Source organism: Drosophila grimshawi, unplaced genomic scaffold, assembly GCF_018153295.1.
Source record: "Drosophila grimshawi isolate 15287-2541.00 unplaced genomic scaffold, ASM1815329v1 contig_1377, whole genome shotgun sequence".
NCBI classification, from domain to species: Eukaryota; Metazoa; Arthropoda; class Insecta; order Diptera; family Drosophilidae; genus Drosophila; species Drosophila grimshawi.
Genome location: NW_025062900.1, coordinates 7,993,242 through 8,020,450, shown reverse-complemented (window position 1 = coordinate 8,020,450; position 27,209 = coordinate 7,993,242). Strand labels below are relative to the sequence as shown.

Sequence of the window (27,209 nt, the reverse complement as noted above, 5' to 3'; positions counted from 1 at the left end):
AAAATTAAATTTGATAAAAATAAATAAATAATAGATGGTAAAGCTAAAAATCAAACCACTATTTTAAACGAATCTTCAGACAGGGCTTAAGATATGCAACCAACCACAAAATATTTAGTAAAATATCATTTATATTTTATAACACGATGCAAATTTAATAAAAGCTATATAAACAAACTGTTCGTGCTGTGTACTCAAATGTATCTATTTTAAAATCCAATTAAGTATTAATCCCAAAATGCTGCCTAGAATTTGAAAAGCAAATCTGCTAGTAAAGCAAATAAAAATAATATTAAAAAGACTTTTTTTTTGGTTTGAAAAATAAACAATGCTCCAAATACTTTAAGTGATCTGCTGATGCAGTATCGAATACATTGAATGAACATTTCAAAATCAATTTATCCGATACGGCAACTTCAGCTCAATTTAAACTTTTCTTCAAGACTTTGCGCATGCTATCGATTTTGCGATAGTCGCTCGATTTCCAGAGATTATGGCGCAAAAAATCCTGCTCCTTGGTGGGCATATACGCAAAGAAGGTCTCCTGTTTGGAGTCGGTCAGATGGGAGTAGCCACGCAATGCCAGCCAGATAAGACGCGAGTTCTCCAGCGCTATTTTATTGAGTCTCCCATGATATTCCGCATTGATTTCCTTAAGACGACACGACAAATTCTTGTGAGAACCAACAGGTTCGGGCAATGGTAATGCCTTTTGGGCAGCTTGTTTCATCAGCTGCTCGTAGACAATGCGACTGGAGTTGACCAACTTATTCATTTGCAGATAGCTGTAGGTCTTCCCATATCTATCGGCTATCCAATCAAGTAAAATCGGCAATTTGTGTGCATTCGGTAGAGTGACTAAAACATAATGTGGATTATCTTTTAGCTTATTCATTGCTATTTTCAACAGGTCCATCAACCTTGGCTTATCTTCTGGATCTATATTTGTGATTTGAAGTCTATCAGTTTGTGCAACTTCTCGCTGCTTCAGACACTCCTCCAAGATTCCGTAAGATTCTCGAAATATTTGCTTTGCACATTTGTCCGCTGCAACGGAAGAGGTTTGTGGAGAATGAAGATATTTGTGCAATGCTTGATGACCTTCCATAGCCTTATTCAGTGCTTGTATGCAATAGCTTCTGATCAATGGCTCTGCATCGGTGCTTCTCTTATGTAAATATGCGTCAAATATCTTGAAAAAGTCCCACTGCAACAAACCATTCTTCATGGTTCTCCTAGAACAATATTTGAACTCCTCAGTTTCGGATGAGCTGTTTTCTTTGGGAGACTTGCAGACTTCTGTTGGTTTCAATTTGCGCACATTTTTACCATCGTCATTGAGTATCAGAATTCTGGCGTCTTCGTCTTTACACTGCGACTTACAGAATCTTGGCATTTTGGCATTACTGGGACAGTGGGCTTTGCTGCCAGTGAAATTGATTTGTGGATGGAGTGAATCCTCTTTATTGGCCTCTAGATGTATTTTTTTATAATGTTTCTCTCTACCCCATTGCAGCACATGGATATCCTGCTCGTCATCCAACTTGCCCGCTTGGTTGCTTACGGGATCACCAGGCATTTCAAAATCCGATGAGATCAGAAAGGTGAAATTACCTTTTGACCTTGGTTCAACACCTGGCGTTGCAACCAGCTGTGTACACATCTGACAACTCTGGCAATGGCTTTCCCTTCCAGTAATCTTCCGCAACGCCGTTAGCTGGCGTCGCTTATACAGTTCCAATTTACGTGCAGCGGATTCCACCTCTCGCTGCAGTTGCTGGACAATGCGTTCGCTGCGCTGCTTCCTCTGAGATGCCTTCACATCCAGCATTTGCATGCAACGCTGAATCGTCTCTAACTTGAGCTGTTGCTGCTTCCTAGTCGTCGAATACTTCACATGGCGATGCATAGTGCAGAGGGGATTAGGAAATTGCACACTGTCATCCGCAAAGAGCTGAGCAAGTGCATCGGATATACATTTTTTGACCTCCCGCTTCGCTGGTGACATTTCATATCTGGCAAACCAACGGGAACTCTCATTGGGTATAATATACATTGGATCCTTGTATCTGTCGTAATGGGGAAATACAACCTTGCGATCCCTGGGCTTAGAAAGGGACGAAATGGGTGCAAAGTACTTGGGTCGCACTTGTCTAACTGAATATGGTGAACTATTTACATTTTCTTTCGTGCGGGTTTTCAACTTTGGTTGCCTCTGTTCGGTTAGCTTTTGCACCCTGGCACGGCGCAATTCCTGATACTTCTTGGAGTGATCTGAAATTGGCAATATTTTATCCAGTCCCCGCATAGTCGACGTCATATCCAGATGAGCAATAGCTGACAATATCAACTGCTCATTGATCGTGAAATCATTGTACTCGCCCAAACAGCTGTGCGGCTTCTTGTAGTAGGCCTCCCACAGGAACCAAAGGAAGGCCAAATCGTTGATGTAACTAATATCAATTATAGTCTTTATCTGCTTGGCATTAGCTATTGGTTGCAATCCCAACAACGAGAGACATTCACGCACTCTGTACGTCGATTCCTGTTCGATGTCGTCGCGCAACGCGTGCAACAATTTGTTGCACGCTCGTATCTGTTGGGCGGACATGCCACGGTACCAGCGCACGGATTTTTCCAGCTCTCGAAATTGACTCATTTCGGCTTCGATCATTTTCATTTATCTCGCTTTATCTTAATATTTTCAAATAATTTTTTTTTATTATTTTGATTTGTTTACGGTGAATTTTTGGACCTACTTTGATTTAAACCAATGTTAGTTTATTTTGCCTATAAGCCTTGCAGTCGATAAATATGGTATTACTTATGGTATCAGAATATTTCGCATTTGGTTTCGCCCGACTGAGACTTTCTTTATTGTTTCTTAGGTTTTTTTTTATTTGAAAACGTAATCTTTCTTTCTTTTAAATCGCCACTAGCTCTCATCAGCAAATTATGAATTGAAATCAATGAAATACGGATTTACTAATCAATCATTCAAGGGGTTGTTACCAAAACTTATGTTAAGATTGTCCAATTGATTTTAAGTCCATAGCTAGATTAATTGAAACGCTGTTCATGTTTCGTCTAAAATAGAAATTATCAATGCACGAGCACAACCATTCATATAGAACAATATAGAACACAACACCGTTTAGATAAGTTGTATTAATAAAGAACTGTCTAATTTCGGCCAGGCCAGATAACAGAACAGGAAAGTCGACATGGTTGGTGTATATAAGGTTCAGCAATCGGTCTGGTTAGGCACATTCAGTAGCATTCTGTCGACTGACTATCCAACCAATATGAAAACCTGTGAGTATAGAATACGACAAGTGTAACTATAATCATTAACAATTCAAACTCTCCTGACCATAGCATTCATCCTTCTCTGCCTGGCGCTGTACGTGGCTGCCGTCTTCGCTGACTGCGACCCCGATGGTAATGGAATGCCCAGTTGCAGTGGCTCTGACAACTCAAAATATCGCAACTTCTGGGATCCCACTCACTACTGGGTCTGCCAGGGTGGAAGCGCCGTTTCCGTGGCATGTGAAATTATTGGTGGATTTGATCAGGCTACATCTCAGTGTATAACATGGGATAAATGGACTTGGGTTCCTCCATGCCCTGCTACCTAAAATGCTTCCTGCATTGTATTAAAATGTTTGACAACGACATATGTATAACGGCTGTTTTCTGAATAAAGTTCAAGGAATGAACGTACAACAATAAAGTACATCAAATAGAAAAACCGAAAGGGGGAAAAAGGAAGAAAAAAAACTTGTGAACGACCTTGTCTTGTGCCAAGCCGCTCGTTTGTGTGTTCCATCCTTGTCTAGGGGAGTGCTAACTTGCTTCTCCTTCCAAACAACACAGAAGGTATGTGGCCAGTCATCATTATATACGTAAACCTCAGGGAAAAAGAACTTGGGAATTATAAGAGTAAAGTAGTAAAGTACAAAGCCCAATGGTTTTCTGATATTTTCTTACTTTTTTTTTAAATATATATATTATTTAAACATATTAATTATATATATTAATTATATGTATTAATTATATATATGAATTATATATATGAATTATATATATTAATTATATATATTAATTATATATATTACTTAAATATTTTATTATTATTTTCATATATTCATTTTACATTTTTCACTCTTTCACTTTCATGGAAAAAGTTCAAATAATGATAGATAAACAAAATGGGAAAAATATTTAAGGTAATGTTAGTGGTAAAGCGAAACAACTTACCTTAATCTGTATCAGAGTACTACAGATTGTACAGTTTGTTATATTGTTATTTGTTTATCGAAGCCAAACAAAATAGCACCGCTCGCAATAGTTAGCGGGTTTACCTTCATATGTTTCAGCCTTGTTTACTCCATCGACCATAAACTGCTGGCATTTGTATATGTAAAGAAAAAAAATTATTAGTTTTAAGAGAGACATAGAACGCATGTCTGCTACGATTAAATATACTTATGCAGTAGATTCCATATCCGATTACTGATAATGCTATCAATGCTGTATGTTTTGATAAATTAAATTTTCGACATTTTTAGACATTTTAGACTAACGGAGTTAGTCAGTTAATCGTCCAAAATATAGATACTCGGCCTTACTATCAACTTTTGGTCATAGTCCAGTGGAAATGTTATAGTTGATGTACTTATTGGGATCAGAGAACATTTTTATGGATTTTACAAACATTAAACGCAAATATTTATTGTCTTTAGTTGTTTCAAATTTGTAATGAAATTACACGTATGTTTTCTTGTTAACAGAGATAGAAAAAGCAAGTCTCTGGCATATGTACTTATTTGTTGTGAAATGTGCGTTATGACATAATAGCCAGAACTATTATATTGAAATTATTTCAATATAAAGTCAAATTCACAGTATTCACAGTATATGTAGGTGTATGTGTGTGTGCGTGTATATATAATTATTTTTGTATAATATATTCGCTACATAGTATATATAATATAATATATATATATATATAATAGTATAGAGTATAATGTTGTCTGAAGCACACACAAAAAACTAGCTAAACATATTTTATAATTTGCTTAAACATCATTTGTTTTGTTTTTTTTTTTGTGAGAACAAAATGGCCACTGGCATTGGAAAGAATTGCGCTGACCTTAAACTAAAACCCTAAACATTTAAATCTAAGCATTAGTTGTTTAGGAATACTATACGAAATCACTTTTTGGCATTTTGCGATTCATGACTTAGCACAAAAGTATAAACACAACATTGTAAATAACATATGGAAACAAATTATTAAAAAAAAAAAACACATTAAAAAAAGAAACCATTTAGTCTAATTATTGTCTGGTATTGAATTGAGTAATTGCGCTAAGTTCAAATAAATTAAATCAAAATACACAAAAATTCTACAATCAAATAAAATCGAAGCACTGCTGGACCGATAAGCACCTGTAAACGTCAACGTCTTTGGGTACATTAACAAAAGCAAAAAACTAAATGTACTATTTATAACTTATTATAGAGTTGTAGTAAAATCTACAGTAAAGCCTTCGTCGTAAATTCGACACGATCTTCAAGTATTGGAGTAAGTGTTGGGGCAATTTTGTCTACTTTACGATCTGTGCCAAGCTCGCCCACGTTCCAAAAATGAAACCGCACAGACCAAAGATCATTATAAGGAAATCTTTCCATAGCATCCAATTATAGCGACCATAGCCCATATTATAGAATGTTATCATCTCAATAATAGGCGGCGCAATTAGCGCCAAAGCAGAACTGCTGACAGCACCCACAAGGGAGATAATGATGCCCAGGTTGGGTATGACGGCAGCCAATAAAACTGAAAATAGAAATCAATTATATTTAATTATTATAAAAATTAAGCTGAAATTGATTTGCAAGCTTACAGGTAAATGTGACCATAGCTGTGCGCAAAACAGTGGCAGCCACATCCTTGGCACTTGTGGTTTGAAAGTGGCTGCGCACAAAAGGCTCCACCATGTTGATGGGCACATAAAACTGCAGTGTGTACGACAGAAATATGGCCACGGCCATGGAAATTCGGACTATCTGCGATAGACTGTGAAAAGATATTCAGTTGTAATAAATGGCTTGCAATATGTTTTCTATAAACAATTAATAAGTAATTCTACATCCAATTAATTTATATTTACAAAATACAAATTTGTGGAACTTCTAGTTTTAAAACGATTTCATTAGTATAAAATATAATACTCACACATCGTCGTGGGGGAGATTTAGCGTAATGCTCGCTTGAACACCCTCGCCATATTTGAGATACCCGAAGAAACCAACAGCGGTGTACAGGCAGGCCACGATTACCATGCCCGTATTGAGCACTCCCGTTTTTCCGCCAAAATCCTCAGGTGTCCGCATATTGTTCTCCAATGGCAGCACAACGCCAATGCCCTCAAATGCATAGATGGCGGTGCCAAAATACAGGGGCAATGTGGCCCAGGTGGCAACGGGCTTAACCGTGTGAGTGTCGGGCAAATCGTGCAGCATATAGGAGAAGCTAATGGCCAAACCTGCGGCGGTGAGCACAGCAGCAAATAGAGAGACAGGCGTCAGGTACTTTAAGTTGCGCACCAGATTCAGCAGCACATGGGCAGCAGTAACAGCAGCAAATATATGCGCACATCCATCTTGAAATACTGATCCACTACATTTTTAATATTGAGAGCCACAAACAAAAAGTAGACGCAGCAGAAGCCAATCTGTGTAATAAACAGGAATGTAGTAACAATACGCCTGGCCAAATGCGAATAGCGTCTCAGGCCCAACGGTCCCGTCTCTACACTGCAGAAGGCCACCTCCGAGAAGTCCAATGCTGGCTGCTGCAGTCGCCGGCACAACTCATGCGAACTGTTGACCAGCATGTGCATGCAGTGCGTACATATGGCGCCCATAATCAGCGTGCCAAAGAGGCCAACATAGAGGCCAGCATTCTTGAACGCCTCCGGCATGGCCAAAATTCCAGTGCCAATATTTCCCTTCAGTAGATGCACCAACGTGTCAAAGTTTGATGTGGGATACTCCAGTGTACGATGTTGTGTGGGATTGTACATTGATTTGGCATTTTCATCGCCTATCTGACTGCTCTGGTCATCGTCACCACCATCAGCGGCTGCGGCGTGCACTGTGTTTGTGTGAAAATTAAGTGGGAATTAATTGATAATTGCTTGAAGTAACACTTAAATATATGGCTTATCTTACGGAATACTCTGTTCTGCAATAAGTATTTTAAAGAAAAAATAGACAATTAAGATGAAAGATTTCCTTGTATTAAATTTAAACGTTGGCAAAGCTCCGCAATTAATATCATAAACATTCTATTTGGCTTCTGCGACATTAATATTTGATCAAATAATTAGCTACTTAAAGGAAATCTTTTGCAAAAAGTTGTTCTCACAGAAATTATGACATAATTGACTGTAATTGCTAGTTACAAACTTATGCAAAAAAAAAAAGAAAAACAAATTTGCTTCATTTCAAAATAAATACTACTAAATATTTATTGAATAGTGTGATCTTGACCTAATTCAAATTAATATACATATAAAATTGTCATGTCGAAATGAAGTAGCTGATGCATAAAAGCGAACTTGCTTATAAAACTACATTGAATATATGAAAGATGACATTTTATATCACTTACCTGCGATGCTATCCTCGCTGTGCACATTGACCAGCGTACTGTCCGGCGGTGAGTTGCGTACCGGCGGCCTTATTAAGCCGTTTCCGCTTCGATTGCCCTCGTAATCCGAGTTATCGCTTTGCAGCAGCAACGGTTGTCGTTCTGTCATCTTCGGCTTGCGTTTCGCGCTCTCTCCGATCTATGAGTTGAGTAAAGAGAGCGAGCCAAATAGAAGAAAAAAGGCAATGTGTTAATATTTGTGTGAATATGAGTGTGCGAGAGTGTTCTTTAACGACCTATTCACTTCGCCAGCTGAAGTCACACTGGAATTATAAACGATGCAAAGCCTCTTTTAAGTTTGGTAAATTTTCCGCTGCCTCAGTTTTCTTTGAGCGAGTCTTGAGACGAACAATGGATTCGGATAGTGCGATAATAAGCACAGTAGTGGAAAATTTTCGCATTCGGCTCGGTGATAAATGCCGAAGCCTTGGCCCTGGCCTGATATGCAGGCTGTCTGGAAAGTAGCAACGAGCTACTCGTTAGAAACGATATCAAATCGAAGAATGACTCATTTAATTTAATTAATGTATGTAGGCCCAACCAGAGTTTCGCAGAACCGATAAGAATTATGAATAGTCTGTTAAAAAGGGGCAGCCAAATCAGTACAAATATATTCTACATATTCACACACATTTATCACAAACGAAATACGCCCACAAATTCACGATTTCTATAAGATGTATAGTTTATAACCTACAAGATATTTTTCGAATTTAATGAACTATTTTATATATTTTCTGTTTTATATGACTACAAATAATTTGTATATTTATTATCTTATGTCCATATGAGCATGGCACTTCACTCACAGAAATTTGTCGTACTATATCAACTTTAATTTCAATATTCACAGTGACAAATGATTTTTGAACTGTGAATAAGCCACAGTCCCCTTACATAGATGTATAAAATTAAGAGGCAAACACAATTAAACATTTTTAAATTCATGTGAAAAATCAAATCATTGAACCCCTAACAATCTAAACCACACACTCGCATATACGATTTATATAGAATTATTTTATATATAAAAATAAACACTTACAAACAAAAGAATTGTGTTTGGTAAATTACTGTAATTGAATATGCGGGCAGTTATGGGGCGTTGAATGCAGTTGGCAGTTAAGAAAACATAAAACTTGGAACTAAAACTGTAAGAAAACCAACAATGAAAATTAAAACAAATCAAACTATGCCAAATGCCATTTTGTGCATACCTGTTGAAGGTTGGTTAACGGCGTCAAGTCTTCCATTGATTTTTTTCACTCGCTTCGTGACACTGGCAATGGCAATGAAAGCGGCCCACAAAGCCCAGCGAAGGTCACGGTCTTCAGACGCAAACGAACGATTTTTACTATATATATTCCTGTTGAACAGCAAGATAAGTTGTATGGCATAAAGATTAACTGCTATTACTTATTATATATGCACTTATCGCTTAACATATGTTTGCATTTTTGTATCTGTATTAGATACAGACTGCAACTGTTTTATATAGATGTATATTGCACAATACACAGACAGTAACCGCACTCGCCTCTAGCAGACATATTTGAATTGTTGATATTTGAGGCCTTGCACAATTATATTTCAGTTAAATTTAATCTGTAAATGTGAAAAGATTATTTTTAACTAATACCTTTAATATTTGGCAATGATGACGAGACCACAATCAAAACAAAACCAAATCATTGGTCTTCTTCTTCTCGTCTAGCCATTCCCTGCCAATTCACAGTGTTGCATTGCGACTGACACAAAAGGGCCACTTACAACACTATTTCCCGGCCGAATTGCGTGACGTGTCTGCGCTGCAAATTAATAACAAAATATAAATTAAATAAAAAATATCCAAGTAAAAAACAGAAAAAAACGAAAATGGTTGAGATAAGCAGCGTCATCTCCAAGTTCTACAGCGACTACGTGCAGAACACACCGAAGAAGCTGAAACTGGTTGACATCTACTTGGGCTACATCCTACTGACCGGCATCATACAATTTGTTTACTGCTGCATGGTGGGCTCATTTCCCTTTAACTCCTTTCTGTCGGGCTTTATCAGCACTGTTAGCTGCTTCGTTTTGGCCGTTTGTCTCCGTCTGCAGGCCAATCCACAGAATAAGGCCGTATTTGCGGGCATCTCACCGGAACGTGGTTTTGCCGATTTCATATTTGCACACATTATTCTCTTTTTGGTTGTCATGAACTTTATAGGCTAACCTTATACTTGTACTAGCTGCTACATAGCATATTGATTTAATTTGATATAATTAAAATAACACAAAACTCAAAAAAGAAAAACATTGGAGTCTATTTCAAAGCATATCGTGTCGCTTAATGGCGCCCAGGAAATCGAAATCTTCCATTGGAAACGACATGACGAGACTTGGTTCCGGCAACACAAGAAACAATTGATGGACTTCCTCCAGATAATCAGACAATTGGGGTTCCATGATATTTGGTTTGGTGGCCTCCTTGGTCGTTTTTTTGCGAACTGCTTTTGGACGCGCCAATTCGCGCAAAGTGTCATTTACATTTAATGATGCCAAATCCTTGAATACTGTCGTATTTGGTGGAAAGTTCATCTTCTGAGTAATCTAATATGAAATGTTGATTTTAGTTTACGCTTTGACTTGTATATATATATATATATATACACAGTTTTTTGCTTACCTTCGGCGCTATCGATGCCATGGTGCGAGGCGTAAGGTTTGGATTAACTTGTATGGTCATTTGCGGCATTGATATGATCTCATGTTTTCGGCCAATCATCGTATTAAATTGAGGAATGGCAAGTTTATTGCCAGCTGCCTGCTGCGGGGTCTTCCTTTGAATAGGATGCAGTTGTTCCTGCATCGTATCCTCCATTTGCGAGCCATTGTTCGCTTTGACGCAAACATTTGGTGGTGCATTTCCTGTATTTCTGCGTATTACTTGTCTGGGTATATCGATTTTGGCATGTTTTGAAAGCTCTTTGCGTTTCATCGGCATTTTAAAATTTTACTCTATTTTCAAAATGGATGGCACTTTTGACAATTTACAAATAGTGCTGGACAACATCATTATTGTTTAATGTGAAAATATCGATGTATCGACAAGGGCACTAACCATTGAGCAGACACATAGAAAATATCAACCAGCGATATTTGGTATAAATGTGAAATTATCGATGTTCAGCACTCTTTACAGCACTGTGTCGGCATTTGTTAACAGCTGATTTGTGATTCTTGCAGTTGCTGAGGATTTCTAATTTATTTATTATTAATGAAAATATGGCATTATCGCGCGCCAAGCCGGAGCAACTGCCAAAGGATGCAGTCATCATAACAGAGGATCAGGCGCTGCGTTACCAGTGGAAGATAATTACGTCCTGGGACAAGATTGGAGACGTGTATGTTTTATATATTTCCCGCTGCTTATCTAACCGTTAATTTTTTCTGTCTTCTGTGCTCATTGTTAGTTGGTCGCTGCGCTATGCGCCCGGCATACTCAGCGTCATGGCGGCTGCCACGGGTGCCTACATCAATAACCATTATCGCACTTGCTTACGGCTTGGGGCAAATGGACGTTTGTCAAGTTATTTGCCAATTGTTGCTGTGCCTGCGATATTTACTATGTTGAGTCACAAGTTCTTCATACAGCGACCAATACTTCTGGATCCCCTGGGCGAGTGTCCTGTTTGCAAGCAGGTGCGCAGCGCCGCCTTCCAATCGGCTTTGGGAGTGGTTTATCCCACTATTTTGGCACCATTTGCTGCATTTATGTTTGCCACCAGATGCTACACTTACCGGCTGCCATCAATAACGGAGAATCCTCGGGATGTTTTTATGCTATATCGGAAGCTCACGCGTCCCATTATTCCCGCTCTGAGCACCATAATTGCCATACAGGCGTTTGTGACGATGTATTTGACGGGTCAGGAGGAAAAGCAGAACTTTAATTTGATGCTTCGCATGAAGGAAATCGAGCACAGACTCGAACAGCAAGATATACCACAACGAATCGATTTTTAAGACAAAACATGTATAAAAGCAATAAATGTATATGGGTTGTTATCTGCGTAAATATATATAAACAAAAATGTATGTTTAAAAGAAGCTATTGGCGCCAAAGTGATAAGTTATCGATGTCACTTATACTCGATAGACGATGACGCTTGCGTTTGATAATTTGAGTTAGTCACCCATACCCTTTCAATCTAATTCTGATTCATAGCGGAACTTGCAGCATTGAAATCGGTTCACGTTACACGTTGCTGCAGTCGGTTGACGAAATTGTTCTGCATTCGCATTTAATTCTCGAAAACGTGAGTAATACTTTAACTAATACAAATACAACATTAACTGTTTACAAAGTGTCAACTAAAACAGCAATTGTACAATGTTTAAGTTTGTGAAATTATGTCACGTTCAATCGAATTTTCTTGCACTTTCACATTGCATGCAAATCGACAATTGACAATAAATATATCTAAAATAAGTTGCGTGGCAACTGACAACAACTAACCCTTTCTCTTGTTCAGTTAACAAATTAAAGCAGCAAAATGAAGCTAATGACCGCCAAGGAGGTGCGCAATGCCTACCTGGACTTCTTCAAGGAGCAGAAGCACATCTATGTACACTCCTCCAGCACGATTCCGCTGGATGATCCAACGCTACTCTTCACCAACGCCGGCATGAATCAGTTTAAGCCCATTTTTTTGGGCACAGCGGATCCGAACAGCGAAATGTCGAAATGGGTGCGTACGGTTAACACGCAGAAATGCATCCGAGCTGGCGGCAAGCACAACGACTTGGATGATGTGGGCAAGGATGTGTATCATCACACGTTCTTTGAGATGCTGGGCAATTGGTCGTTTGGCGATTACTTCAAGAAGGAGATCTGCTCGTGGGCCTGGGAATTCCTCACCGAGCGCCTGCGGCTGCCCAAGGATCGACTGTATGTGACCTATTTTGGTGGAGATGCAGCCAGTGGTTTGCAACCGGATTTGGAGTGCAAACAATTCTGGATGGACTTGGGCTTGAAGCCGGAACACATTCTGCCCGGTAGCATGAAGGACAACTTCTGGGAGATGGGCGAAACGGGGCCGTGTGGCCCCTGCTCTGAATTGCACTTTGATCGCATTGGTGGACGGAGCGTGCCGGAGTTAGTGAATCAGGATGATCCCGATGTTTTGGAGATTTGGAATTTGGTGTTCATTCAGTTCAATCGCGAATCCGACGGCAGCTTAAAGCCGCTGCCCAAGAAGCACATCGATTGCGGCATGGGCTTCGAGCGACTCGTTTCCGTCATTCAAAACAAACGCTCCAACTACGATACGGACTTGTTTGTGCCGCTCTTCGATGCCATCCAGGCGGGCACTGGTGCTCCCGCCTATCAGGGACGTGTCGGCGCCGATGATGTGGACGGCATCGATATGGCCTATCGCGTTCTCGCCGATCATGCCCGCACCATAACCATTGCCTTGGCCGACGGCGGCAATCCCGATAACACGGGCCGCGGCTACGTGCTTCGTCGCATCCTGCGACGTGCAGTGCGGTAAGCAGTAAGCGGTAATCTCGAAGCTAACATATTAATATTTATATTTTCGCACAGCTACGCAACGGAAAAGCTGAATGCCAAGCCCGGTTTCTTTGCCTCGCTGGTGAGCACCGTTGTCGATTTGCTGGGCGATGCCTTTCCTGAGGTCAAGAAGGATCCGCAGCACATAATGGACATTATTAATGAGGAGGAGCTGCAGTTCCTGAAGACACTAACACGTGGCCGCAATTTACTCAATCGCACTATTGAGAAACTGGGCACCAGCCAGACAACCATACCCGGCGACGTGGCCTGGCGTCTCTATGATACATACGGTTTTCCGGTTGATCTCACCCAGCTAATGGCTGAGGAGAAGTCGCTGCAAATTGATATGGCTGGCTATGAGGCAGCCAAACAGAATTCCTATATACTCTCGCAGGGCAAGGGCGCCAGCAAAATCGATGAGATCACTCTGGATGTGCATGCGATCTCCGAGTTGCAGGAGAAGGGTTTACCTTCCACAGATGACTCATTTAAATACAATTACGAGGCTGTTTCCGTTGAGCGGGATGCGGCCTACAATTTCAGTGAATGCACCAGTAAAATTGTCGCTCTGCGCTTTGAGAATAAGTTTGTTCAGGAGATTAGCAGCGGGCAGAAGGCGGGCATTGTGCTCGATAAGACGAACTTCTATGCGGAAAGCGGTGGCCAGATCTACGATCAGGGTGTGCTCGTCAAACTCAATGATGAGGCAAATGAATTTCTGGTGGATCGTGTTTACAATCGTGGCGGTTACATCCTTCACATTGGCGTCGTTGAGGGCAACTTGGCTGTGGGCGATGAGTTACAGCTGCATATCGATGTGGAGCGTCGTTGGCTAACCATGAAGAATCATTCGGCCACACATGCGCTCAATCATTGTCTGCTGCAGGTGCTGGGCAAGGATACGGAGCAGAAGGGTTCGCTGGTGGTGCCAGAGAAGCTGCGCTTTGACTTCAATTGCAAGGCAGCCATGACCATCGATCAGGTGGCCAGAACTGAGAAACTTACACGCGACATGGTCTATCAAAATATGCCCATCTATGCCAAGGAGTCGCAGTTGGCTTTGGCCAAGCGCATACGCGGCTTGCGCTCCGTCTTTGATGAGGTGTATCCGGATCCGGTGCGTGTCATCTCCTTTGGCGTGCCAGTGGATCGACTGGAATCGCAGCCCGACGCTGAGACTGGCGAGCAAACCTCTGTGGAATTCTGTGGCGGCACCCATCTGCGCAACTCGGGACACATCATGGACTTTGTCATCAGCAGCGAGGAAGCCATTGCCAAGGGTATACGTCGCATTGTCGCCCTAACTGGCCCCGAGGCATTGAAAGCTATCAAAAAATCGGAGGCATTTGAGCAGGAGATCAGCCAACTCCAAGCGACAATTGAGGCTGATCAATCCGGCAAAGAATCGAAGATGTATGTGAAGCTAATTGTCGAACTGACCGAACAAATCTCGCATGCAACCATTCCGCATGTCAAGAAGGATGAGATGCGCAATCTGCTCAAGCTGCTCAAGAAGAGTCTGGATGACAAGGAGCGTGCGCTTCGTGCCGCCGTCTCGGTGACCGTTGTGGAGCGCACCAAGGCACTCTGCGAGGCCGAGCCACAGGCCAAGGTGTTGGTCCACCAACTGGAGGCCTACAACAATACAAAGGCGCTGGATGCTGCCCTGAAACAGGTGCGTCTGCAGTTACCCGAGGCTGCAGCCATGTTCGTTTCAGTTGATGCCGACAGCAAGAAGATCTTCTGCCTGTGCTCGGTGCCCAAGGCTGCCGTGGAGAAGGGTCTGAAGGCCAACGAATGGGTGCAGCATGTCTCCTCTATCCTCGGCGGCAAGGGTGGCGGCAAAGCCGAGTCGGCTCAGGCCTCGGGCAGCAATTTTGAGCGCGTCGACGAGATTGTCCAGTTGGCCAATCAATTTGCCCAGGCAAAATTGAATTAAATATTAACTGAATTTTTCTACTCAAATGATTATTCATACCACAACCCGATATATTATAGACTGTTGCAAACGGTCAAATCTGCTGCATTTCTTAATGAACTTGCTTATTGACAAACATAAATAAAATATTCATAAAATCTTTTTCACAAAAATGCTGAGTTTTGTATTTTTTTATTTTACTTGCACTTGCACTAAATTTTAAACTATTGTTTGCCAAAAACTCTTACAGTTTTTTTTATATTTATTTGTCCAGCGAAATCATCCTAAACATGTCCATGTCCGCCTCAATTAATTGTTCCATCCGTTTCTATATGCTGTTGTCAAAGGTTAAGATTTCCAGAGCACATTCAAAAATGTGGACAATTGTTCAAGTCTGGAATGGAACCATCTTAGAAACATGCCTAACGCTTAGAAGTCCATTGTCTAAAACTAAATGGTCCACATTAGAGTGGAGCCACCATCAACCTATGTGGTTCATCAATGAACTCAACAAATCTTACGACGTTTAGATAAAGAAAAGCAAAAATAAATATTGTACCAATAAGCAAATAATACACAAAACTTGTACTTGGAACTTGGATAAAATAATATTTATATATATGTATATTTGTATCTATTAGCTAATTGCGCATTGGAACGCTTGACTTGGGCAAAGCTTGGAGACGCTGGCGACGTGTCGATTCAAATTCGGTGGCCAAATGCCACGTTTCCTTATCCAGCGCCAATTTTCCGCGCGCAATTCCCAGCAGACGCGATAGGACCAAAAGACCGTGCAAATCATCGGCAGAACTCTTCACATTCGCCTTACGCATATCTACAAAGTCCAGCTGTATCATTTCGGTGAGATCCTCACTAACACTAAACTGACTGGATCGCGCCAGGGTCAAATAGCTGCGGAATTGCTGCAATCGCGCCGGCTGCAAATAGTGAAGGGCGGCTTTCAGCGATTCCTCATAGAGTTCAACAGCTTTGACATCGGCCCTGATCGGCAGCACAAAGTCGCTCTGAAATAATAGGAATACAGCGAGTGGTTTATCATCATGGAGACGTCTGGTTACTACTCACCGGCAGCATGCTGCGACCCTCGCTGACCACCAACATAGGTATATCAACATTATAATCAATGTGATAATACTGAAAGTCGCACTTTAGCTGTTGATTGTTGATCACATTGGCCAGATGCTGTATGGCATGCACACCATTCGCCTCCAGTTTGCCCTGCTGCATGCGCGTCTCGTCCAACAGCAAGTGTGTGTGCGGCGCCAACTGCAGCATTCCAGACACCAGCTTATTTGTCTCGTAATCCTTTCTGTTTTCAACAATAATATTCAATTCAAATGGATCAGTAGAAGGTTTGCTCCTTCCTGTTTAATTTCACTTACTTTGGCGCAAAGCAGGCGGTATTCATGTTGTCCAGTGTCATGGGTAAATAGTGGCTGGCGGGCAGCAGCAGCTCGAGTATCTCGTACAGCTTTACTGTGTACTGCTGCAGGCAATCTTTGGGCAAATTGCAGATGTTCAATGTGAATTTGCCGATGCTCTGCATCTCCGATCGGCTGTAAACTGTGGAGATCAGATGACACAGCAGATACTCCGCACACAGATCATCCTCAAACAAACAGAGCTTGAGCAACATGCGCAAATCCTTGTGCACCGTCTCCAGAGATTGCGATGTTACTGGCTCCAGTTCTGCTGGTTGCTTCAAGCTCTGATCAAGCAGTGGATTTGCATGGGGCAACGGCTTGACACCAAAGGCATGCAAACGTGGTATTAGAAAGGGTGAAGGATTCTGAGCCTGTAGCTCACTGAGGCTGTCGACATCTTTCAAGGCATCATCATCCAGAGTAGCCGCATCCAGCGCCGGATCCACAGACAGAAAACCAACAAAATCCATTAGAGAGTTTAGGGTGTACTTGTCGAAATCCTCATAGACTTTGACCATGCAAGCCATGCTCGGACGACTTGGCAGCGGAGAGTTGAGCAGGTAATCTGAGCCCAGCACTGCTGGGCAGCTGCTGGCGTTGCTTTCTTCAGCTTTATTTACAGCGGGAGGCACGCAGCAGTGTCTTTTAACCGAATGGCTACTGCTGCAGCAGGTTTCATCATCTGCTTTATCCACTTCCATTTCAACCCGTTCGTCCAGAGAACGTTTAATGCCATTGCCAATTGTTATTGTTGCTGTTTGATGTGTTGGGAGTGGATTGCATAGCTTTTCGTGCTCCTTGGCCCAGCCATTGAGGCCAGGCACCGAGACCACAAACAATGTGCGCCGTTCGCCATGCACATTGCTCTCAGCCTGATAATCAAGCTGCTCATCTTTGCCCAGGCGCAGGCAATCGCGATATTTGCCCGGCTGTTGACGTCTGCCACCATCGGAAGACTTTACTTCATAGCGCTCCAAATAGATTTCGGGATCCATCATGTCTTGCACCATGCCGCGAAAACGCACCAGGCTCTGATCTTTTAATTGATGCAGAGGCGTGTGATTTAGCAGAGGTATCGAGTGCCATTTTGTCACATCATTGAGTACATTTTTCCAGCTGGCACTATCCAACAAATCCAGCTCCTCGGGAGTGCTGGGCAAATCCATGTTGCAAGGCATCGCGCACATAAACAAAAAATTAAATTATTATTTACTGGTCGAGTCGCGTGCGCGCCAAAATCTCAATCAATTGATGGGAAAAAGTCGATAGAAATGTGTGTGAGGCGAGGGTGGCAACTCTGTAGTTAAACAATCGCACATTCTATTGTTATCGAAACAAGTGTATTTAGGGCTGCAACGGAACGGATGTAAAGCGGAGTATCCGCAGATGAAATAATGAGCAAAAAGAGTCGAGTTTGGAATTTTTTCTACAAACAAAGCGATACGGTCGCAATATGTTGCCTATGTCACAACAACTATTCACGAAAGGGACGCGGCACAACCTGTCTACGAAATCATCTCAAGAGCAAGCATCCTGTTGAATTTCTAACACTCTCCGAAAACGACATGAAATACACAGTGAAAACGGAAATGAATGAAAGCACAGCCACCCAAATCAGCTTACAAGTAAACGAGCATCCTTAAATATAACATTATATTTTAATTTTATTTAAATTTATTTATTTTTTTGGTTTTCGACAGGATGCAGATCCATTGGATGATATGCAAAGGCACAGTGAGATGGATATGCATGCAAGCGATGAGAAATTGGCTTTAATGATAGCCAGGCATGATTACTCCTTTTATATGATCGAAGATGCTGGTTTCGTGAACTTCATCAAGATGCTGCAGCCGCGATATACAATTAGGCCGATAAGCTTTTATGAAAATATAATTGCTACAAAGATCTATCAACGAATGCAGACACAATTGCAGCAAGAACTTTATATCCTCGAATCGGTGACGCTGGCAACAAGCATCTCTTGGGATTCGGTCGATCAAGGATTGCTCAGCTTAACTTGTCACGGCATCTCCTCGGACTTTCAGCTTAAGCAATATTACTTAAAATGCGATGTTTTATTTGAGCGAAACGCGGACGATATTGCTTGCCGCATTCGTAATATTATTTCGAGTGCCAGCCTGGACCTGCAATTGCCCAAGGAGAAGATCCATTGCGTTATCAGGGACGAGTTCACATGCCCACCGGGTGCTGTCGTCGAGTGCAATGTTCATCTGTTAAAAGAATGCGTGAGATATGCATATGAATCGAATGACAATTTGAAACAATTACATGCAAAATGTCAACAGATTGTCAAACACTTTGAGGAATCTCAAATGGCATATGATCACTTAAGGCACATTCTTAAGAAGCGTTTGAATCGCGATTCAAATCCCCTAATGGCAATTGATGAAAGTCCCTTTGGTTGGATCGCAATATTTCGACGGTTGCTCAAATTGAAAGACGCTCTCACAATTTATGCCGAAGAATATAATTTAGTGACCATTTATCCAGATGAGTGGCTGGATATTGAGATATGTAATCGTGTCGTCCAGCCAATTGAAGAGATTATCAATATCTGGTGTAAAACATCATCGACAGCATCCACTGTAATACCATTAATTGCCGCCTTACGCGATTCACTTCGCACAGATGTGCACAACTTTGTATCCTCTGTGGTATGTACATGAATAATAATTACATAGTCTGCCGACTGATGACTGCTGTTTATTATAGACCATTTGTTCGTTTGCCCGAAAGCTGCTTGAAGAACTGGAATCGAGATGTGCCCCACTAACCACAGATATCAAATATCTAATAGCCACATATTTGGATCCGCGCTATAAGCATGCGTTTTTTACCCAGCAAGAGATGCAGCAGATAACAGATGAGGTCTTGGCTCAACTATGCGGACTTCAGCCTCAACCGTGGCAGACAGCAAAACTGATGACGAAAGCGGTTTCTAATGTAAAAAGCGAATCGAAGATTGATTCATTTCTCGACAATATGCTTACATCGAACAGCTGCACTGAAGCATCCTCGTCGTGGAATTCTCAAGCTCAATTGAAAAATTTGCTATATTTGTACAATTCCGAGCCAAAAATTGAGCGCCAAAGCGATCCAATTGGTTGGTGGAAATGCCATCCTAAATATAGGGACATTTTTCCAATTGTAAGACGCTATCTATCGATACCCGCCGCAAGTGTTGCCAGCGGACGTGTGTTCAGTGCATCTAAAAAGCTCTATAATGATATGAAATTAGAGGTGTATCCCGCAAATGGATCTAAGATTTTGTTTGTCAAAGCTAACCTAGAAGCTCTGCATCAAGATCAAATCTAGTATGATTTACATAAATAAATAGACAAATAAAAAGCATAACCCTGATTCACGTTATAGCGAAGAACATATATTAATTTTTTTATTTTTCTGATATTTTGAATTAGTTGAATAATTTGCAAGAAGCTAGATTTGTGAATTTTCTATAAATTGATGTGATATTTTGTTAAGTAATGTTAATTCAATTTCATTTTAATATTTAAACAGGATAACAGTTGAAAAGTATTCCTAATGGAAATGAATTTGCTAACTTAAAACTCAAAAGATAGTCTTAGGTTACACAAATAAATTCTGAGCCTTCATCGTCAGGTTCATTGTGGAAAGGTTTATCGCCTTATCAAGCACGTTCAACAATTTTTATGCCGTGGATCTCCTCAATGTTACATAACAGTGATTTAAAATTGATTTCGATCCCATCTGTTTAGATTGTGCGACAAACACAGAATTAACTTTAATTAAATACTGAATTGAACATAAACTTTGATAGGAATCATTCGAATGCTACAATTAATTGCGTAGCATCAACAGTTTTTTGTTATCGACAATAGATGCAATCTATCTACAACTGAATAATTTTTGTTTTTAATTAACAGTGGCTATATTAATAATATTGTCTATTGTCTATAAAAACGTCAACCAACAAAATATAAATCTTATTCAGAACACGATACGTGAATATTTCAAACGTAAAAAAGATGTGGTTCGAACCAAAAATCGTGTTTGAAGTGGTGTTGCTGATTTTGTTTCTAAATCAATCGAGTGCTATTAAATATCGATTTAATTTTGAAAATGAGGGAGTCTTCTCCGATTGTGCCAACGAGCCAAGATCCGTAAAAAATATGGAAGGTCTTGCCGATTTATCTGAGATGACCTTTAAGTATAATATGGAATTTGTAGCATTATCCGGCAATATAACCTACATCTGGGATATTCAGCCAGGCGATCGCGTTCAAGTAATTTATCTTATTATATTTTCCATCTCTTTTAAATTGCTTTGTCATTGATCCACGTAATTAATTTCAGTGTGATATTCAAGTGTTTCGATTTGATCGTGGTTCCTGGCTACCAACAATCCTGAGTCTGTCTATTGCCGATATGTGCAGCAAATTGTATGATGAGTCGCAATACTGGTACAAATCCTGGACAAAGAACATTATTAATATCGATGAAATCAAGGATAAATGTGTTTATCCTGGGGTATGTTTTCAAAATAAATACATACATTTATTTATTACAATGTTTTGTTAATATGTCCATTTCTTACAGACCAAAGCGATTCACAAGTCGTTTGATCTGGATATTGTCATTGAGATAAGCGGCTTACCTTGGCGTGGGCTACACAAGATGATATTTAGATTTAAGGCATTTGACTCAAAGAATGTCATACGACCAACAAGCATCTGCTTTGCAATTGTAGGAGAAATTGAACGGATGTAAATTTTTAGACAATAAATACAAGTTTTGAAACTAAATAAAACATGAACGATGCGTATACAATTTGAGTCGGAGTCGGAGTCGGATATTATGTCAGTAAACAAATGAAAATGTAATTACACGCATTAACATTATATATGTATTAAGGTCAATTAACCACAATAGTTTATTTACTTCTCAACTTTCAATCTATAGGAGTTCTGCACTTATAAGACTAAATATTTTAGATATACAGACGTCTCTCTCTCCACTCGGCTAGTATTCATTTGATCAGGAATATATATATATATGCTCTACAAGGATATAGAAAGTTTAAAAAATATTTGATGATTTTAAAAACAAGATTTATGAATTTCTTATTATTTTGTTAAATCATAACTTTATTTTGACATATTGTGTGAAATGTTTTCGCAATGAAAATGATTTTGTTGCAAGTTAACTTAAAATTAAATGGTAAGCAGTATGCTTTTACTTCCTTAAATAAAATATATAAGCTTAATTCTTGAATCTAAGATATTGAATTATTAACAATATATAAAGAGGATCTTAGCCTCTATAATCAGGATCATTGTGTTCTTCCTCATCTTCCTCATCTTCGTCATCTTCATCTATAAAAGAAACCAATGAGTGTTAAAGTTTTGTAAAAGTGTACAAAATATTTTTCCAACTGCTTACCATGATTTATGCGCTTACGCGTATATGCACGACGCGTTGCCAATGGCGCCTGATCGGTTTCGCCGTGCAGCAGGGAGTTGCGATAGAGGACCAACGGCTGCCACTCCTCGGCACGGCTCGATGGCATGCCTGGTGGTATGATTTTGTCAAGAAAGGCCATTATAACCTTCTTATCCTGCTTCAGCAGTTTGTAATTAAACTCATTGAGCACCTCCAGAAAGAGCAGGCGTGTCGGTGCGCGGACTGGATCGTCTGGCTGCTTATTGGCAGCAAAGTATATGCCTCCCCGATGTATGGCTGCAACTGAGTCTCGATTCTTAAGCGCATCAAAGCCAAATGTAAGGGCAAAACGTTTTGCCAACTCCTTCAGATCGATGAACTCTTGTGAGCTCTTTGACACGACACCATCGTCACTTTGCTCCACCAGATTCTTAAATACGGTGATGAGACCTAACAGTAGCGTCATGGCAAAGTTGACTTTGTTTATTTCGCGAGCCTTGCCCAACGTTGCCTTGATAATGTCCCCGTACTCGTTATAGCACTACAAAAAAAAAAAAAAATAATTATAGGATAAATTGTATCTCAAATTGAACTAACGCACCTTGACATAGTATTTAAATATGCTCGCCGCTCGCATGGTTGGTATTATGTTGTAGACAATTAGTTTGCAGTAGCAGGCGAGAAAGTTGCGCTTTTTATGCAGCTCCTCAATGCGTGTCTCATCCTGGGCAACCACTTGCTTCAGAGAAAACACATAATGTTGCACAAAGTTGTCCAGTATAAGATGCTCATCCATTCGCGATTTGTATTCCAGGCTGCGTATATGTTCGCTCTCACTGCGTGCCAATTGATCCGAGTAGATGATAAGCAGGTCGCAGATGGACTGGTAGGCCTTTTTAAGATCGTTTTATTGTAAAATTACTAATAATAATAATAATATGTTATAGAATGCACAATACGTACAGCTTCTTGAATTTGTACAGTGGGTCCGTCGCGTGTGAGCTCAAAGCAGGCGGACATAAAGGTGTCCAAGTAGCTGCGCAGTTCGGCAACAACTGCAGCCACATTCAACGCCTCACAATCGTTCTCGACATAGTAGAGACCCCAACTAATCGAGAAGTAGCAGGCCTCTATGCAATAGGCTAGCGCCTCATTGGGCAGGCAACGTTCAACATTATCTTTGCATTGGGCCTCCTCAACGTCACGGAACAGAGATTTAAATAGATCCCACGGGTTCAGATTGTGCGACGAATACAAAATTGACAACACTTTTAGCGTTATGGTTATGTTATAGATATCATCCTCGTTTGGTGTTTCCTCGCCTGTAATTCAAATCAGAATTAATTTTGTATAGATTTTCATATAAACACAAATAAAAATTAAATTATATATATTAATTATATACTGAGCGGAACATTAAGTTTGCTGTTACCAAATTAATTATAGCATTCCAGTGATTCGCATATTACATGGCTATAATTATTATATTACCATAATTACATGACTATAGGCGCAATCTAACAAACGACTAAATTATTTATTTTTATTTTATATTAACAGCTGTCATTCAATCATAATTTTCTCTATAAAAACGTCAACCAACAAAGGAGGAAGCCAAACACGATACGTGGAAAGTGAGAAAGATGTGGTTCGAACAAAAAATCATGTTTGTTGTGGTGTTTCTGATTTTGTTTCTAAATCAATCGAGTGCTATTAAATATCGATTCTATTTTGAAAATGAGGGAGTCTTCTCCGATTGTGCCAACGAGCCAAGATCCGTAAAAAACATTGAAGGTCTTCTCGATTTATCTGAGGTGACCTTTAAGTATAATTCGGAATTTCTAGCAGCTTCCGGCAATCTAACCTACGTCTGGGATATTCAGCCAGGCGATCGCGTTCAAGTAATTTATCTTATTATATTTTCAATGCTTCTTCATTGATCCAAGTAATTAATTTCAGTGTGATATTCAATTACTTCGATTTGATCGTGGTTCCTGGCTACCAACAATAGTGTATATATCGTTTCCCGATATCTGTATCACATTGTATGATAAGTCGCAATTCTGGTACAAAGGCTGGACAATGCACATTATTAATATCGATGAAATCAAGGATAAATGTGTTTATCCTGGGGTATGGTTTCAAAATAAATACATACATTTATTTATTACAATATTTTGTCAATATGTCCATTTCCTACAGAACAAAATGATTCACAAGCCGTTTAATTTGGACGCTGTCGCGGATGTAAGCGGTTTAAATTGGAGTGGGCTACACAAGATTATATATAGACTTAAGGCATTCGACTCAAATAATGTCATACGACCAACAAGCATCTGCTATGAAATTGTAGGAGATATTAAAAAGATATAAATTTGGTGGACAACAAATAACAGATTTTAAGCTTAATAAAAAACGAACGATGCAGAAAAATGAATTTCAATTTATATTCCTTGAAGGCATCATATAGTGATGTTGATGTTGAACAATATAAAACAGTTAGCTTACCCAAAATTAAATTTCGCCACTCAACTATGGTATCCTTGTATTTGTTAACCGCATTCTCGATGATGTTGGAACGAGCAATGTTGCAGCGCGTGTAGGTTGCGCTGCCTTCGGCACAGAGGCATTCCAGTGTCTTGGCGCAGGTCTCAAGCACATCGCGACCAGTGTGCATACACATCACCTGGTTGATCTTGTCGAGCAGCGCCTGCAGGTTCCCCTCCTGACGGTTGGTCGTATACAGATTTAGATCAAAGTACTGGGGCACGGCCAGCAAGTTGGCCAATTTCTCGCTATCAGCCTGGTATTTTTCCAGCAAGGCGGGAATGTATACAATGAAATGCTCCGTTAGTTTGACCTTTTCGTCCTGTATGGCTTTAAGCTCCTTAGCGCTTAGTGTGAACTTGCGATTACTGGCACGGCCCACCGGCACCTCACCGGATGCCGATTGTTTGACGCTGCTGACCATGATTTCGATGAGCGTGGATTCCTGCTTGTTGTCAAGCTGCTCCTCATTGGGGCCGGGCTCCTCCAGCAGTAGATCCGTCATACATTCCCAGTCGCGCACCATATCATTGCTATCGATAAACGAGTCCACCAAATATGCGCCGTGCTCGTGCAACTCCGATTCAATAAAGAATTGCACCAGATCCCTGATTAGCGGCGTATTTGGAAGACGCAATTTGCCCCGTTTTGTTTTTGTTTCGTCCATGTCAGCGGTTAAATGAAACAATCGCACATTGAGAAACTCGGCAGCGGCCTGCGCAACGCCTCGATGCGACGAGTAGACCAGCTCATACACGATTTCACAATCCTTATCAGCCAATATCTCCGGATGGATTCTAAGAAATATGTTATGTTGTTAATTTTAAATGTACATATATAAATATCTTTAAAAACTTACTTTAATATACTGATAACGAGCTTGACAGCGTGAACGGACACCTCAAATTCCTTGTCCAGCGTCATAGCCACAATTCTGTCCTTGAACTTCGATGTAAAAAGCTCCAGTTTACCCTTCAGCTCCTCCTTATCATAGAGCGGCAGCAACGATTGCAGACAACGTAGGCGCACTTCACCAATTTTATCGTGTAACGTCCAGCCAATATATTTTAGATAGGAATCATCTAAGAAATTTTGTGGATAGTTTTCCATCCAGATGCCAATCTCAGCCATGCAAATGGCTCTAATATCCGGCAGAGTATCCCTGTAGCGATGCACAAATACCGATTTAAACATATAGGTTAACATGCTTTTTATTTCATCCATATTCTCCTCCAGCTCGGAACGTTTCGTCATCAATGAGTCCAATCGATCTGAAGCGCGACGATCGCGGGACTTCGTAAATAAAGAAATAATAGATGATTATGATATAAGTTGCACTATCGTATGAATTACAGTCAAGTCAACTTACCTTGACACGTTCAGCTTCAAATTGTTTAGCTGCATTTTCAAAATTGTTTGACACAAGGAGGGCAACATCCACCAAGGCAGTCATCAATTTCATGGCTGCCAGTGTTGCAGTGTGGCGAAAGGCTCGCACTTGAGAGTCGGACAAACCCGTCAACAATGAGATTACGTTATCCATTAGAAACTGATCGTATATAATGGAATACTGGCATTGTTTAACAAGCGTTTGCACAAAATCACAAAAGTTATTCTTGAATTTCTTCCATTGCGTTCCGGTCATAATTAATGGATATTCACCACTTTCCTAAAACATATTAAATTGCATTTTTATCAACGTATTTTTATTGTACAACAATTATTGTTGATTACCTCATCAAATTCCTCTGTCATGCGGCGTATAATTGCCGTATGATCAACAGGATATTTTATATCCTCCGATATTTTTCCCTTGCAGCCGCTGGCATTTATAAAGAATTGCATTAATGCGACGAGCGCAGTTTCGCGATTTGACTTGTATTGCTCGATCCATTGGTCTACAATGCTCTGCGTTAAAATTGAGGGTTTAGTTAGTTAAGTAATTCTGTTTGTAACAATAGCCGATCCAATTAACAACAAAATTATAATTAGCTTAGCAATAACTTTTTACATTTATTTTGCTTACCGCAATCGGATTCTTCGAGTGTCGGACAATGTAGTATAAGCTGTTCTCGTCTGTGGTAATTTCGCGTTCATTATCGATGCGCTCGTGGTTAGCCTTTTCCACGGGCTCTTTGCGAGGCCGCTCAATCCTTTCCTTACGTTCTGCTGGTGGTCGGCGAGTTTGTGGCGTTTTCCGTTTTCGTGAAACTGGCGCAAAAAACTCATCCTCGTCGTCATCGATAATTGGCGGCTTGTCGCGAACGCCACCCCGAGCACGAAGCCGCGTCATCCGTTTGGTGGGACTGTCCGCATCAGATGCGCTCTCATTTAAAGCATCACTGGGCCAATTGAGTGAAAATTATTAAATACGTTTTTTTTTTAGTTTTTGTTTGCAATCTATTTACCTGTGCAGTTCGTCGTATTCTGGTGCTGGAGGCGGATCATCCATACGTATGCGCTTTCCCCCGCGCCGAGCCATCATATTGTGGTTATCAGTAAGGTGGCGCTTTTCGAAAAATTTAATTTAATTTGTTTATTTTTATCAATAAACAAATGTTTCTGCGACTAAGA

At 40.5% G+C, this 27,209-nt stretch overlaps 11 protein-coding genes and 1 non-coding gene across 13 annotated transcripts; 6 read left to right on the top strand and 6 right to left on the bottom strand.

Annotated features, from left to right (window-relative positions):
• Positions 1-294: 294 nt before the first annotated feature.
• On the bottom strand, positions 295-2,708 carry LOC6562105. The gene has a single exon (XM_001988756.3). It carries the CDS (start codon positions 2,678-2,680, stop codon positions 422-424), a length of 2,259 nt encoding a protein of 752 aa, XP_001988792.3. The 5' UTR covers positions 2,681-2,708; the 3' UTR covers positions 295-421.
• A 539-nt stretch (positions 2,709-3,247) lies between these two features.
• LOC122322436 lies at positions 3,248-3,691 on the top strand. Its single transcript, XM_043214549.1, has 2 exons — positions 3,248-3,315; positions 3,379-3,691. Exons 1-2 carry the CDS (start codon positions 3,306-3,308, stop codon positions 3,636-3,638), a joined length of 270 nt encoding a protein of 89 aa, XP_043070484.1. The 5' UTR covers positions 3,248-3,305; the 3' UTR covers positions 3,639-3,691.
• An 84-nt stretch (positions 3,692-3,775) lies between these two features.
• LOC6562107 lies at positions 3,776-3,874 on the bottom strand. The gene has a single exon (XR_047158.2). It is a non-coding gene; the product is annotated as a U6atac minor spliceosomal RNA (small nuclear RNA).
• Positions 3,875-5,087: 1,213 nt separating this feature from the next.
• LOC6562142 (proton-coupled amino acid transporter 2) lies at positions 5,088-9,382 on the bottom strand. The gene is given in 7 exon segments (XM_032736129.2): positions 5,088-5,845; positions 5,913-6,085; positions 6,245-6,629; positions 6,632-7,165; positions 7,685-7,862; positions 8,941-9,089; positions 9,363-9,382. Coding segments are annotated over 6 exon segments (1,539 nt in total). The 5' UTR covers positions 8,977-9,089; positions 9,363-9,382; the 3' UTR covers positions 5,088-5,612.
• Positions 9,383-9,551: 169 nt separating this feature from the next.
• On the top strand, positions 9,552-10,013 carry LOC6562143 (dolichyl-diphosphooligosaccharide--protein glycosyltransferase subunit DAD1). The gene has a single exon (XM_001988759.3). It carries the CDS (start codon positions 9,599-9,601, stop codon positions 9,935-9,937), a length of 339 nt encoding a protein of 112 aa, XP_001988795.1. The 5' UTR covers positions 9,552-9,598; the 3' UTR covers positions 9,938-10,013.
• On the bottom strand, positions 9,943-10,746 carry LOC6570504. The gene is made up of 2 exons (XM_001996690.2): positions 10,392-10,746; positions 9,943-10,315 (listed from the first exon to the last, which is right to left on the bottom strand). The coding sequence occupies exons 1-2, from the start codon at positions 10,707-10,709 to the stop codon at positions 10,034-10,036; spliced, it is 600 nt and encodes a 199-aa protein (XP_001996726.1). The 5' UTR covers positions 10,710-10,746; the 3' UTR covers positions 9,943-10,033.
• A 125-nt stretch (positions 10,747-10,871) lies between these two features.
• On the top strand, positions 10,872-11,785 carry LOC6562145. The gene is made up of 2 exons (XM_001988761.3): positions 10,872-11,109; positions 11,179-11,785. The coding sequence occupies exons 1-2, from the start codon at positions 10,991-10,993 to the stop codon at positions 11,729-11,731; spliced, it is 672 nt and encodes a 223-aa protein (XP_001988797.2). The 5' UTR covers positions 10,872-10,990; the 3' UTR covers positions 11,732-11,785.
• A 139-nt stretch (positions 11,786-11,924) lies between these two features.
• Positions 11,925-15,369, top strand: LOC6562146 (alanine--tRNA ligase, cytoplasmic). The gene is made up of 3 exons (XM_001988762.2): positions 11,925-12,024; positions 12,241-13,256; positions 13,314-15,369. The coding sequence occupies exons 2-3, from the start codon at positions 12,262-12,264 to the stop codon at positions 15,220-15,222; spliced, it is 2,904 nt and encodes a 967-aa protein (XP_001988798.1). The 5' UTR covers positions 11,925-12,024; positions 12,241-12,261; the 3' UTR covers positions 15,223-15,369.
• Positions 15,370-15,790: 421 nt separating this feature from the next.
• Positions 15,791-17,859, bottom strand: LOC6562147 (mini-chromosome maintenance complex-binding protein). Its single transcript, XM_001988763.3, has 3 exons — positions 16,605-17,859; positions 16,288-16,531; positions 15,791-16,226 (listed from the first exon to the last, which is right to left on the bottom strand). The coding sequence occupies exons 1-3, from the start codon at positions 17,831-17,833 to the stop codon at positions 15,843-15,845; spliced, it is 1,857 nt and encodes a 618-aa protein (XP_001988799.2). The 5' UTR covers positions 17,834-17,859; the 3' UTR covers positions 15,791-15,842.
• A 166-nt stretch (positions 17,860-18,025) lies between these two features.
• Positions 18,026-20,050, top strand: LOC6562148 (zinc finger BED domain-containing protein 4). Of its 2 annotated transcripts, XM_032736510.1 has the most exons (4): positions 18,026-18,271; positions 18,347-18,892; positions 18,953-19,321; positions 19,380-20,050. In XM_032736510.1, the coding sequence occupies exons 1-4, from the start codon at positions 18,041-18,043 to the stop codon at positions 19,980-19,982; spliced, it is 1,749 nt and encodes a 582-aa protein (XP_032592401.1). In that variant the 5' UTR covers positions 18,026-18,040; the 3' UTR covers positions 19,983-20,050. The 2 variants fall into 2 exon arrangements, with proteins under 2 accessions (XP_032592401.1, XP_001988800.1); XM_001988764.2 differs by having other exon boundaries at positions 18,347-19,321.
• Positions 20,051-20,665: 615 nt separating this feature from the next.
• On the top strand, positions 20,666-21,603 carry LOC6561662. The gene is made up of 3 exons (XM_001988765.2): positions 20,666-20,932; positions 21,003-21,176; positions 21,246-21,603. The coding sequence occupies exons 1-3, from the start codon at positions 20,675-20,677 to the stop codon at positions 21,414-21,416; spliced, it is 603 nt and encodes a 200-aa protein (XP_001988801.1). The 5' UTR covers positions 20,666-20,674; the 3' UTR covers positions 21,417-21,603.
• A 162-nt stretch (positions 21,604-21,765) lies between these two features.
• Positions 21,766-27,191, bottom strand: LOC6561663 (cohesin subunit SA-1). Its single transcript, XM_001988766.3, has 10 exons — positions 27,044-27,191; positions 26,662-26,977; positions 26,370-26,543; positions 26,005-26,304; positions 25,495-25,928; positions 24,597-25,432; positions 23,052-23,410; positions 22,690-22,980; positions 22,089-22,629; positions 21,766-22,021 (listed from the first exon to the last, which is right to left on the bottom strand). Exons 1-10 carry the CDS (start codon positions 27,118-27,120, stop codon positions 21,960-21,962), a joined length of 3,390 nt encoding a protein of 1,129 aa, XP_001988802.1. The 5' UTR covers positions 27,121-27,191; the 3' UTR covers positions 21,766-21,959.
• Positions 27,192-27,209: the final 18 nt, after the last annotated feature.

What these genes read in the sequence shown, in the direction of transcription:
- LOC6562105 (XM_001988756.3), bottom strand. Translation starts at nt 2,680, where the DNA reads ATGAAAATGATCGAAGCCGAAATGAGTCAATTTCGAGAGCTGGAAAAA.
- LOC6562145 (XM_001988761.3), top strand. Translation starts at nt 10,991, where the DNA reads ATGGCATTATCGCGCGCCAAGCCGGAGCAACTGCCAAAGGATGCAGTC. An exon ending in TGGGACAAGATTGGAGACGT is followed by an intron (nt 11,110 to 11,178) that starts GTATGTTTTATA and finishes GCTCATTGTTAG; the next exon opens with TTGGTCGCTGCGCTATGCGC.
- LOC6562146 (XM_001988762.2), top strand. Translation starts at nt 12,262, where the DNA reads ATGAAGCTAATGACCGCCAAGGAGGTGCGCAATGCCTACCTGGACTTC. An exon ending in ATCCTGCGACGTGCAGTGCG is followed by an intron (nt 13,257 to 13,313) that starts GTAAGCAGTAAG and finishes ATTTTCGCACAG; the next exon opens with CTACGCAACGGAAAAGCTGA.
- LOC6562148 (XM_001988764.2), top strand. Translation starts at nt 18,041, where the DNA reads ATGAGCAAAAAGAGTCGAGTTTGGAATTTTTTCTACAAACAAAGCGAT. An exon ending in CCACCCAAATCAGCTTACAA is followed by an intron (nt 18,272 to 18,346) that starts GTAAACGAGCAT and finishes GGTTTTCGACAG; the next exon opens with GATGCAGATCCATTGGATGA. An exon ending in ACAACTTTGTATCCTCTGTG is followed by an intron (nt 19,322 to 19,379) that starts GTATGTACATGA and finishes TGTTTATTATAG; the next exon opens with ACCATTTGTTCGTTTGCCCG.
- LOC6561663 (XM_001988766.3), bottom strand. Translation starts at nt 27,120, where the DNA reads ATGATGGCTCGGCGCGGGGGAAAGCGCATACGTATGGATGATCCGCCT. An exon ending in ACTCGAAGAATCCGATTGCG is followed by an intron (nt 26,544 to 26,661) that starts GTAAGCAAAATA and finishes ATTTTAACGCAG; the next exon opens with AGCATTGTAGACCAATGGAT. An exon ending in CTGTACAAATTCAAGAAGCT is followed by an intron (nt 22,981 to 23,051) that starts GTACGTATTGTG and finishes GATCTTAAAAAG; the next exon opens with GCCTACCAGTCCATCTGCGA.
- LOC6570504 (XM_001996690.2), bottom strand. Translation starts at nt 10,709, where the DNA reads ATGCCGATGAAACGCAAAGAGCTTTCAAAACATGCCAAAATCGATATA. An exon ending in TGGCATCGATAGCGCCGAAG is followed by an intron (nt 10,316 to 10,391) that starts GTAAGCAAAAAA and finishes ATTTCATATTAG; the next exon opens with ATTACTCAGAAGATGAACTT.
- LOC6562143 (XM_001988759.3), top strand. Translation starts at nt 9,599, where the DNA reads ATGGTTGAGATAAGCAGCGTCATCTCCAAGTTCTACAGCGACTACGTG.
- LOC6562147 (XM_001988763.3), bottom strand. Translation starts at nt 17,833, where the DNA reads ATGTGCGCGATGCCTTGCAACATGGATTTGCCCAGCACTCCCGAGGAG. An exon ending in ACCGCCTGCTTTGCGCCAAA is followed by an intron (nt 16,532 to 16,604) that starts GTAAGTGAAATT and finishes TGTTGAAAACAG; the next exon opens with AAAGGATTACGAGACAAATA. An exon ending in AGGGTCGCAGCATGCTGCCG is followed by an intron (nt 16,227 to 16,287) that starts GTGAGTAGTAAC and finishes CTATTATTTCAG; the next exon opens with AGCGACTTTGTGCTGCCGAT.
- LOC6561662 (XM_001988765.2), top strand. Translation starts at nt 20,675, where the DNA reads ATGTGGTTCGAACCAAAAATCGTGTTTGAAGTGGTGTTGCTGATTTTG. An exon ending in AGCCAGGCGATCGCGTTCAA is followed by an intron (nt 20,933 to 21,002) that starts GTAATTTATCTT and finishes AATTAATTTCAG; the next exon opens with TGTGATATTCAAGTGTTTCG. An exon ending in ATAAATGTGTTTATCCTGGG is followed by an intron (nt 21,177 to 21,245) that starts GTATGTTTTCAA and finishes CATTTCTTACAG; the next exon opens with ACCAAAGCGATTCACAAGTC.